The sequence below is a fragment of the Oncorhynchus masou genome, chromosome 13 (assembly GCF_036934945.1).
Source record: "Oncorhynchus masou masou isolate Uvic2021 chromosome 13, UVic_Omas_1.1, whole genome shotgun sequence".
Lineage (NCBI taxonomy): Eukaryota > Metazoa > Chordata > Actinopteri > Salmoniformes > Salmonidae > Oncorhynchus > Oncorhynchus masou.
Genome location: NC_088224.1, coordinates 93,001,211 through 93,013,642, shown reverse-complemented (window position 1 = coordinate 93,013,642; position 12,432 = coordinate 93,001,211). Strand labels below are relative to the sequence as shown.

Below are 12,432 nucleotides of genomic sequence, written 5' to 3'. Positions count from 1 at the left end.
GTGTAACAGTCATTGGTGTAAAGTACTTAAGTAAAATTACGTTAAAGTACTTAAGTAGTTTGTTTGGGTATGTGTACTTTACTTTACTGTACATGTGTTTGGTAACGTTTACTTCACTACATCCATACATTTTCCCCTGACACCCAAAAATACACTTATCAAGAGAACATCCTGTGTCATCCCTACTTCCTGATCTGGCAGATTCACCAAACACAAACACCAAACACTAATGCTTCGTTTGTAAACTGTCTGAGTGTTGGACTGTGCCGTTGGCTATCTGTAAATGTAGAAAACAAGAACATTTGGCAGTCGGGTTCGCTTAATATCAGGAATTTGAAATTATTTATACATTTACTTTTGATACTTCAGTATATATAACAATCACATTATTTTAGACTTTGACTAAAGTAGTATTTTACTGGGTGACTTTCACTTTTAATTGAGTCACTTCTATTAAGGTATCTTTATTTGATGAAAAAATGGGTACGTTTTCGACCTCCGGTAAGAGAGTAGCATTGTAATAACAATAATAGAATAAAACAATAACAGGGTAACAATTGGTGTAAGTGTAACAGTGTAACATTGCAACAGAGTAAAAGTGTAACATATTACCATTGTAACATTGTAACAGTGTAATACTGTATCAGAGGTACAGAGTAACAGAGTAACATTGTAACAGTGTAATACAGTATCAGAGGTACAGAGTAACATTGTAACAGTGTAATACTGTATCAGAGGTACAGTATAACAGAGTAACATTGTAACAGTGTAATACTGTATCAGAGTAACAGAGTAACATTGTAAGAGTTTAAGAGACCAACAGTGTAACAAAGTAACACTGTAATACTCTAACAGTGTAACAGTGTAACAGAGTAAAGGTGTAACATATTAACATTGTAACATTGTAACAGTGTATGCAAACACGCACGCACGCACGCACGCACGCACACACACACACACACACACACACACACACACACACACACACACACACACACACACACACACACACACACACACACACACACACACACACACACACACACACACACACACACACACACACACACACACACACTATAGTATTCCCCTGTCTGCTAAAGGCTCTGTATTATAAAGCATCTAGCTGGACACTTGGATGCTTGACTCAGTGATCTACACAGCACATTTTTTCAATTACCGTAAGTATAGATTTCCTATAGAGTGGTGCCATGCCCATCAGCGGGGGAATGAATGGTAATGGCAGACAGACATATTCTGTCTGAGTATTATTTAAAGAGCTGTCTGTCTACACACACACACAGCGAGAGAGAGAGAGAGAGAGAGGTAGGCAGAATGGTAGACAGATGGAGAGACAGAGGTAAACAGAGAGGAAGACAGATGGAGAGCGAGAGAGAGAGAGGTAGACAGATGGAGAGCGAGAGAGAGAGAGAGAGGTAGACAGATGGAGAGCGAGAGAGAGAGAGAGGTAGACAGATGGAGAGCAAGAGAGAGAGAGGTAGACAGATGGAGAGCAAGAGAGAGAGAGGTAGACAGATGGAGAGCAAGAGAGAGAGAGAGGCAGACAGATGGAGAGCGAGAGAGAGAGAGGTAGACATATGGATAGGAAGAGAGAGAGGTAGACAGAGAGGTAGACAGAGAGAGAGAGAGAGAGAGAGATGTAGACAGATAGGTAGACAGAGAGAGAGAGAGGTAGACATACAGAAAGAGGGAGAGAGAGAGAGAGGTAGACAGACAGAGAGAGAGAGAGAGAGAGAGATGTAGACAGATAGGTAGACAGAGAGAGAGAGAGGTAGACATACAGAAAGAGGGAGAGAGAGAGAGAGGTAGACAGACAGAGAGAGAGAGAGGTAGACAGAGAGGTAGACAGAGAGGTAGACAGACAGAGAGAGAGAGAGGTAGACAGAGAGGTAGACAGAGAGGTAGACAGAGAGGTAGACAGAGAGGTAGACAGGAAGAGAGATGAAAGATATGGACTCCACCAACAGGATTACTTGCTGTGTCATTGATCATCTCGGTACATAGAACCAAATGAGCTAGTCCATGTTAAGGCGGTCACGAGAATCGTGTCTGTATACCAAAAAGCACCCTATCCCCTATGTAGTGCACTACTTTTGACCAGAACCCTATGGGACCCTATCCTCTATGTAGTGCACTACTATAGACCAGAACCATTTGGGACCCTATCCCCTATGTAGTGCACTACTTTAAACCAGAACCCTTTGAGCTCAATGGGCCCTGTTCAAAAGTAGCTGCCAGGCGCACCGGTTTGTGTCAAGAACTCAATATCAGAGAGGTGTTCTTAATGTTTTGTTCACCCTGTGAATAGGATGCCAATCAGGATGCCCAGCTTGTCGACCTGCCAACTCCCACAAGTCCTCACACTTCTGTTGAATTAACATTTTGGAAGGATCCCCCAAACCTAATTAAAAAAACAGTTGTGTTTCCCACACACCCCAGCAGCTCACGGATGTATATTAAAGTGTGTGTGTTTGCATTAATGCCTGGCTTTGGTTGAAGTTTCGTCAGAGCTCAGTTCGGCTGATCGTTTATACCTCCAATATGTTGGGATTAAAAGGACTTGTTGGAATGGTCAGTGAACTTCAACATCGATAACAGGATGCACTTCACAAATGGTACCCTATTCCCTACACAGTGCACTACTTTTGACCAAGGGCTCTGTAAGGAATATGGTGCCATCTGTAACAAAGCCTGGAACCTTCCATACTCTCAAAACAGAGTGAATGTCCCAAAAAGAGAATGTATCAGTTGTTACAGGTTGGGTTATAGCCCCCACCCTGTACCAGACACCAGCCAGCCCCCACCCTGTACCAGACACCAGCCAGCCCCCACCCTGTACCAGACACCAGCCAGCCCCCACCCTGTACCAGACACCAGCCAGCCCCCACCCTGTACCAGACACCAGCCAGCCCCCACCCTGTACCAGACACCAGCCAGCCCCCAACATGTCCCAAACACCAGTCAGCCCCCACCATGTCCCAGACACCAGCCAGCCCCCACCCTGTACCAGACACCAGACAGCCCCCACCCTGTACCAGACACCAGTCAGCCCCCACCCTGTACCAGACACCAGTCAGCCCCCACCCTGTACCAGACACCAGTCAGCCCCCACCCTGAACCAGACACCAGTCAGCCCCCACCCTGTACCAGACACCAGCCAGCCCCCACCCTGTAAAAGACACCAGTCAGCCCCCACCCTGTACCAGACACCAGTCAGCCCCCACCCTGTACCAGACACCAGTCAGCCCCCACCCTGTACCAGACACCAGCCAGCCCCCACCCTGTACCAGACACCAGCCAGCCCCCACCCTGTACCAGACACCAGTCAGCCCCCACCCTGTACCAGACACCAGTCAGCCCCCACCCTGTACCAGACACCAGTCAGCCCCCACCCTGAACAAGACACCAGCCAGCCCCCACCCTGTACCAGACACCAGCCAGCCCCACCCTGTACCAGACACCAGCCAGCCCCACCCTGTACCAGACACCAGTCAGCCCCCACCCTGAACCAGACACGAGTCAGCCCCCACCCTGAACCAGACACGAGCCAGCCCCCACCCTGTAAAAGACACCAGTCAGCCCCCACCCTGTACCAGACACCAGTCAGCCCCCACCCTGTACCAGACACCAGCCAGCCCCCACCCTGTACCAGACACCAGTCAGCCCCCACCCTGTACCAGACACCAGTCAGCCCCCACCCTGTACCAGACACCAGCCAGCCCCCACCCTGAACCAGACACCAGTCAGCCCCCACCCTGTACCAAACACCAGCCAGCCCCCACCCTGTACCAAACACCAGCCAGCCCCCACCCTGTACCAAACACCAGCCAGCCCCCACCCTGTACCAAACACCAGCCAGCCCCCACCCTGTACCAAACACCAGCCAGCCCCCACCCTGTACCAGACACCAGTCAGCCCCCACCCTGTACCAGACACCAGTCAGCCCCCACCCTGTACCAAACACCAGTCAGCCCCCACCCAGTACCAGACACCAGCCAGCCCCCACCCTGTACCAGACACCAGCCAGGCCCACCCTGTACCAGACACCAGTCAGCCCCCACCCTGTACCAAACACCAGCCAGCCCCCACCCTGTAAAAGACACCAGTCAGCCCCCACCCTGTACCAGACACCAGCCAGCCCCCACCCTGTACCAGACACCAGTCAGGCCCACATCACCATGGGCCCTGGTCAAATGTAGTGTATTAAATGGAACAGGGTGAAAATTAGAGACGATCCCAATGTTAATTCACCACTGGCCCCGGCATGGTCTCTGGAGGGAGATGGTCTAATATGGTTTATTGGGAAGTGGTAGAGCTGATATGAGACATGGTTAATTGGGAACTGGTTGGACTGATATGAGACATGGTTTATTGGGAACATGGTTGGACTGATATGAGACATGGTTAATTGGGAACATGGTTGGACTGATATGAGACATGGTTAATTGGGAACTGGTTGGACTGATATGAAACATGGTTAATTGGGAACATGGTTGGACTGATATGAGACATGGTTAATTGGGAACTGGTTGAGCTGATATGAAACATGGTTAGTTGGGAACTGGTTGGACTGATATGAAACATGGTTAATTGGGAACATGGTTGGACTGATATGAGACATGGTTAATTGGGAACTGGTTGGACTGATATGAAACATGGTTTATTGGGAACATGGTTGGACTGATATGAGACATGGTTAATTGGGAAGTGGTAGAGCTGATATGAGACATGGTTAATTGGGAACATGGTTGGACTGATATGAGACAAGTTAATTGGGAACTGGTTGGACGGATATGAGACATGGTTAATTGGGAACATGGTTGGACTGATATGAGACATGGTTATTGGGAACATGGTTGGACTGATATGAGACATGGTTAATTGGGAACTGGTTGGACGGATATGAGACATGGTTAATTGGGAACTGGTTGGACTGATATGAGATATGGTTAATTGGGAACATGGTTGGACGGATATGAGATATGGTTAATTGGGAAGTGGTAGAGCTGATATGAGACATGGTTAATTGGGAACATGGTTGGACTGATATGAGACATGGTTAATTGGGAACTGGTTGGACTGATATGAAACATGGTTAATTGGGAACTGGTAGAGCTGATATGAGACATGGTTAATTGGGAAGTGGTAGAGCTGATATGAGACATGGTTTATTGGGAAGTGGTTGGACTGATATGAGACATGGTTAATTGGGAAGTGGTAGAGCTGATATGAGACATGGTTAATTGGGAAGTGGTAGAACTGATATGAAACATGGTTAATTGGGAAGTGGTAGAGCTGATATGAGACATGGTTAATTGGGAACATGGTTGGACTGATATGAGACATGGTTAATTGGGAAGTGGTAGAGCTGATATGAGACATGGTTAATTGGGAACTGGTAGAGCTGATATGAGACATGGTTAATTGGGAACATGGTTGGACTGATATGAGACATGGTTAATTGGGAAGTGGTAGAGCTGATATGAGACATGGTTAATTGGGAACTGGTGTCCAATATACATCATGCAGAAAGACACAAGAGATAACTCACCTTTGACTTTGGTTTTAGTGGTTGCACCCACTGGAAGCATGAGGGAGGAAACAACACATTAACCACCACTGGTATGAAGCAAACATGAAGAACACGATCTGATTCGCTACAGCAGCCTTTTAACCAATCAGATAGAACTTCCACTCGTTTTCAGTCAGCGATGCCCATCTTTCAGACATTCATATGGTTAGTTGTTCTGATTATGGAGTTAAAAGATCTCTCTCTCTCTCTCTGGTATTTAAACTGCACAAATCAATCATCTGAAAATAAAAATAAATCTATCATTTGATCAACCTAAAGCAACACGTTATACCAAACACGCAGAGAAAGTTACAGTGTGTGTTTGCCACACTGCGTTCTAGTAGAACATGTTTTGTTTTTGAAACTCGTTTTTGGTTATACCACCCCCTCCAAACCCCATTGTCCGACTCGGCCCTACTCCCCCATCCAGACTCCCCTCTCCCGTCCGACTCCCCCTACTCCCCCATCCAGACTCCCCTCTCCCGTCCGACTCCGCCCTACTCCCCCATCCAGACTCCCCTCTCCCGTCCGACTCCCCCTACTCCCCCATCCAGACTCCCCTCTCCCGTCCGACTCCCCCTACTCCCCCATCCAGACTTCCCTCTCCCGTCCGACTCCCCCCTACTCCCCCATCCAGACTCCCTCTCCCGTCCGACTCCCCCCTACTCCCCCATCCAGACTCCCCCTCTCCCGTCCGACTCCCCCTACTCCCCCATCCAGACTTCCCTCCCCCATCCAGACTCCCCTCTCTCCCGTCCGACTCCGCCCTACTCCCCCATCCAGACTCCCTCTCCCGTCCGACTCCCCCCTACTCCCCCATCCAGACTCCCTCTCCCGTCCGACTCCCCCCTACTCCCCCATCCAGACTCCCCTCTCCCCCACTCCCCCATCCAGACTCCCCTCTCCCGTCCGACTCCGCCCTACTCCCCCATCCAGACTCCCCTCTCCCGTCCGACTCCCCCTACTCCCCCATCCAGACTCCCTCTCCCGTCCGACTCCCCCTACTCCCCCATCCAGACTCCCCTCTCCCGTCCGACTCCGCCCTACTCCCCCATCCAGACTCCCCTCTCCCGTCCGACTCCCCCCTACTCCCCCATCCAGACTTCCCTCTCCCGTCCGACTCCCCCTACTCCCCATCCAGACTCCCCTCTCCCGTCCGACTCCCCCCTACTCCCCCATCCAGACTTCCCTCCCCCCGTTCTTTCTGTACATGGAGGAAATGGTCATTAATCTCTGCTCTCTGATATTTAATAGTGTTGACAAAGTCAGTCCGTGATCAGATGCTCCTGTTTACAGGCGCACGGGAAGAATATCAACAGATCTATCTAGAAAATGTCAAGCTTCGGATGAATACCAAATAATGGCACCCTCTTGTCTATTTAGTCCACTGCTTTTCAGCGTAGCCAATAGGATGAAGGGAAAAGGGTCGCCGTTTGTGACACAACTTTAAGATTTGACATTTCTAAAAAGGACTTGGTGTCAGAGTCAACGGAGCGGACTTAATTAATAGCCAAGTCATATCTTCATAGAGACAATCCATTGATGGCAACAAAATCAAATCACATTTTATTGGTTCGCATACACATATTTATCAGATGTTATTTCGGGCATAGAGAAACGCTTGTGTTCCTAGCTCCAACAGGGCACTAACAATAAACACCAATACACACACATCTAAAGGTAAAAAAAACGGAATTAAGAAATATAGAAATATATGATATATGATAAGGTTCTAGGTTCTACCCAGATGCTCTTGGTGATAAGGTTCTATCTAGAGGTTCTTGGTGATTAGGTTCTATCCCAATGTTCTAGGTGATAAGATTCTAGGTTCTATCCAGAGGTTCTTGGTGATTAGGTTCTATCCAGAGGTTTTAGGTGATACGATTCTAGGTTCTATTCAGAGATTCTAGGTGAAACGGTTCTAGGTTCTATCCAGAGGTTCTAGGTGATAAGGTGGCGATAAGGTTGTAGGTTCTATCCATATGCTCTAGGTGATAAGGTTCTATCCAGAGGTTCTAGGTGAAAAGGTTCTATCCAGAGGTTCTAGGTGTTGGATGATGGAGGATGGGGTATTTGGTATTCTGGGGCTGTTGACCAGGCAATTAGCTTCGACTCCATCATGTGAGCTTCTCAGCCAGCGTCCAGCACTCAGTGGCAGGAAAGACCAGGTTGTGTGTGTGTGTGTGTGTGTGTGTGTGTGTGTGTGTGTGTGTGTGTGTGTGTGTGTGTGTGTGTGTGTGTGTGTGTGTGTGTGTGTGTGTGTGTGTGTGTGTGTGTGTGTGTGTGTGTGTGTGTGTGTGTGTGTGTGTGTGTGTGTGTGTATGTCTGTTCAGAGCCCAGTTTGGAGCCAATTCCTCTCAATGCCAGGCATAGTTTCTGAAGTAGGGCTGAGGGGAGAGGAGGGGAGGGGAGAGTAGAGAAGGGGAGAGTAGAAGAGGGTCCCCATGGTGATTAGTTTAACCAACCAGAGAGAGTTTGGCTGTGTCCTAAATGGTACTCTATTCTCTATGTGGTGGGAATACTGGCCTTTGGCTGCTTTGTACTCCAGCTCAGTGTGGCCTGCCTGGCCTCAGTCCCTCTGCTGGGCACAGTGGGAGGTCACAGCACTTCCTCTTTCTGTGTCACACCAGTATGTCCCGTCCCCCCCCCGGGGAACACTGGCTGCAACTAACCCCTGTGTCTGAGAACACTTAATCATATCCGGCTCCGACAAACTCACAGAAGCACAAACACACACACGCACACACGCACACACACACACACACACACACGCACGCACACACACACTCACACGCACACACACACACATATGTAAAGGACACGGATGTAAAATTCTGAATTCAAGTAACAACACAATTGTCGGGGAAAGAGTGGTTGGCATGAAATGGTGCTGCCTGAATAATGTAACATCTTTTAATTATTGATGAGACTGGAGCTAAGACCCGAGGTCAGCGTCCAGAGGTCAGCGCCCAGAGGTCAGCGCCCAGAGGTCAGCGCCCAGAGCATTTCACAGTCAGTGATACAACTGGAGCTAAGACCAGAGGTCAGCGCCCAGAGCATTTCACAGTCAATGACACAACTGGAGCTAAGACCAGAGGTCAGCGTCCAGAGGTCAGCGTCCAGAGGTCAGCGTCCAGAGGTCAGCGTCCAGAGGTCAGCGCCCAGAGGCAGCGTCCAGAGGTCAGCGCCCAGAGCATTTCACAGTCAGTGACACAACTGGAGCTAAGACCAGAGGTCAGCGTCCAGAGGTCAGCGTCCAGAGGCAGCGTCCAGAGGTCAGCGCCCAGAGCATTTCACAGTCAGTGACACAACTGGAGCTAAGACCAGAGGTCAGCGCCCAGAGGTCAGCGCCCAGAGCATTTCTCAGTCAGTGATACAACTGGAGCTAAGACCAGAGGTCAGCGTCCAGAGCATTTCACAGTCAGTGATACAACTGGAGCTAAGACCAGAGGTCAGCGTCCAGAGCATTTCACAGTCAGTGATACAACTGGAGCTAAGACCAGAGGTCAGCGTCCAGAGCATTTCACAGTCAGTGATACAACTGGAGCTAAGACCAGAGGTCAGCGTCCAGAGAATTTCACAGTCAGTGACACAACTGGAGCTAAGACCAGAGGTCAGCGTCCAGAGAATTTCACAGTCAGTGACACAACTGGAGCTAAGACCAGAGGTCAGCGTCCAGAGAATTTCACAGTCAGTGACACAACTGGAGCTAAGACCAGAGGTCAGCGCCCAGAGGTCAGCGTCCAGAGGTCAGCGCCCAGAGCATTTCACAGTCAGTGACACAACTGGAGCTAAGACCAGAGGTCAGCGCCCAGAGGTCAGCGTCCAGAGGTCAGCGCCCAGAGCATTTCACAGTCAGTGATACAACTGAATATATTACCTCAATAAAACAGACAGTTCCCATAGAAATATTTAGTGACTCCCACAAGACCTTGCACTCTCTCTGCCTTAGTCTGTGTTTTCCTTCCCCTAATCGGACTGTCTCGGAGGTCTACGGACAATTCCTTCCATCTCATGGCTTGGTTTCTGCTCTGACATGCACTGTCAACTGTGAGACCTTATGTTGACAGGTGTGTGCCTTTCCAAACCATGTCCAGTCAATTGAATTTACCACAGGTGGACTCCAATCAAGTTGTAGAAACATCTCAAGGAGGATCAATGGAAACAGGATGCACCTGACCTCAATTTTGAGTCACATCGCAAAGGGTCTGAGTATTTACGTAAATAAACTATTTCAGGTTTTTATTTTTAATAACATTTGAACAAATCTGTAAAAAAACATTTTTTTGCTTTGTCATTATGGCTTACTGTGCGTGGATTGGTGAGGAATGTTTTTATTTAATCAATTCCAGAATAAGGCTGTAACGCAACAAAATGTGGACAAAGTAAATGGGTCTGAATACTTTGTTTCATCTGTAGGTGTCTCCTTTAACCTGTTAAATCTATGGGGGCGCTATTTCATTTTTGGATAAAAAGACGTGCCCGTATTAAGCGCAATATTTTGTCACAAAAAGATTCTCGACTATGCATATAATTGATAGCTTTGGAAAGAAAACACTCTGACGTTTCCAGAACTGCAAAGATATTGTCTGTGAGTGCCCCAGAACAGATGCTACAGGCAAAACCAAGATGAAACTTCAACCAGGAAATGAGCAGGATTTTTGAGGCTGTTTTTCATTGTCTCCTTATATGGCTGTGAATGTGCAAGGAATGAGCCTGCCCTATCTATCGTTTCCCCAAGGTGTCTGCAGCATTGTGACGTATTTGTAGGCATATCATTGGAAGATTGACCATAAGAGACTACATTTGCCAGGTGTCCGCCCGGTGTCCTGCGTGGAAATTGGTGCGCAAAACTCAGCTGCTGGTATTTTTCCATGGGATTCTAAGACGAAAGCAGGCTTTCACAAACAGCATATCAATGAAGAGATATGTGAAAAAACAACTTGAGGATTGATTCTAAACAACGTTTGCCATGTTTCGGTCGATATTATGGAGTTAATTTGGAAAAAAGTTTGACTTTTTGGTGACTGAATTTTTGGTTAGTTTCGGTAGCCAAATGTGTTGTACAAAACGGAGCGATTTCTCCTACACAAAGAATCTTTCAGGAAAAACTGAACATTTGCTATGTAACTGAGAGTCTCCTCATTGAAAACATCCGAAGTTCTTCAAAGGTAAATGATTTTATTTGATTGGTTTTCTGTTTTTTGTGAAAATGTTGCGTGCTAAATGCTACGCTAAATGCTACGCTAGCTATCAAAACTCTTACATAAATGCTTGATTTGCTATGGTTCAAAAGCATATTTTGAAAATCTGAGATGACAGTGTTGTTAAGAAAAGGCTAAGCTTGAGAGCAGGCATATTTATTTCATTTCATTTGCGATTTTTAGAAATCGTTAACGTTGCGTTATGGTAATGAGCCTGAGGCTGTATTCACGATCCCGGATACGGGATGGGTAAGTTCCATCATGTTTCATCTGTAGGTGTCTCCTTTAATACTCCATAATGTTTCATCTGTAGGTGTCTCCTTTAATACTCCATCATATTTCATCTGTAGGTGCCTCCTTTAATATAATGTTTCATTATGGAGTATTTTTGTATTTTTATTTACCTTTATTTAACAAGGCAAGTCAGTTAATTAATTATTTTCAATGACGGCCTAGGAACACTGCCTGTTCAGGGGCAGAACGACAGATTTGTACCTTGTCAGCTCGGGGATTCGAAATTGCAACCTTTCGGTTACTAGTCCAACGCTCTAACCACTAGGCTACCCTGCCGCCCCAAGGGTGTGTAGGCAAAAATGTGATGAATATGCCATTTTTGATAAGTTATTTCTGAGTTATACTTTTAGATACAAATGCCAAATAAATGTCAACAATCCTTCCTCCAAAGGACCATTTTAAGGATTATATTTTGTGAAAATCCCCCAAATCATGGTATTTTTGTTGTCCTGGTTTCGTGAGGAATCACGCTATAGTTATTTGGCCAAGACACGTCACACACAAACCTCCACACAGCCTAGATTTCAGGCAGTTCCTGGTATCCAATCCATACGGTCTGAACTCTGGGTTTGAATTGTGATGTGTCTTTACCATGCGTCTCATTTCTACCTCCATCAGCCATTTATCCATAGAAGCCCAGACAGACATTACCGTTCGACCCCAAAATCAAATCTCCCCGGCTGTCTGCTGCAGCTAAAGGCAGAACCAATTGAGATCCTATTTACTTTACAGTGCACTACTTTCTACAATGCCTGCATATGTCTCTGGTCTAAAGCAGTGCCCTTGTAAAAAAAAAAAAAAAACAGGGTGTCATTTGGGACGAATGCAGGGTTGAACATCTGAACGGGAACGTTCGACACAAAGTGGATTTTCCAATAGAAGATCTAACAAGATGTTTCCAATAGAAAGAGATTCAGACCACTAATTTAATTCACGGAGACACAGAGAGCTCAGTTAACCTAACCTCTGTCTGGAGCTCCGAGAGGTTGTTTCCTCCAGTCAGAAAACTGTTTTGACTGGATGGTTAGTTATTGTATAACTTTATAATATAAAAGCCAGGGGCAATATCCTGTCCTCCTCTGGCTCACACAACAACACATAACAATATATTAGTAACACAACAACACAGATTCATAGATGAGTAACACAACAACACATAACAATATATTAGTAACACAACAACACAGATTCATAGATGAGTAACACAACAACACGTAAAAATATATTAGTAACACAACAACACAGATTCATAGATGAGTAACACAACAACACATAACAATATATTAGTAACACAACAACACAGATTCATAGATGAGTAACACAACAACACATAACAATATA

The 12,432-nt window shown here is 46.8% G+C and overlaps 2 protein-coding genes across 2 annotated transcripts in view; one reads left to right on the top strand and one right to left on the bottom strand.

Moving 5' to 3' along the window:
• Positions 1-5,598, bottom strand: part of cadm2b (cell adhesion molecule 2b) — a 204,160-nt gene extending 198,562 nt beyond the window's left edge. The window contains exon 1 of the mRNA XM_064985407.1: positions 5,573-5,598. The gene's annotated coding sequence lies outside the window, so the exon portion shown is untranslated. The remainder of the gene's footprint in view (positions 1-5,572) is intronic.
• On the top strand, positions 2,745-3,752 carry LOC135553484 (uncharacterized). The gene has a single exon (XM_064985587.1). It carries the CDS (start codon positions 2,745-2,747, stop codon positions 3,750-3,752), a length of 1,008 nt encoding a protein of 335 aa, XP_064841659.1.
• Positions 5,599-12,432: the final 6,834 nt, after the last annotated feature.

What these genes read in the sequence shown, in the direction of transcription:
- LOC135553484 (XM_064985587.1), top strand. Translation starts at nt 2,745, where the DNA reads ATGTCCCAAAAAGAGAATGTATCAGTTGTTACAGGTTGGGTTATAGCC.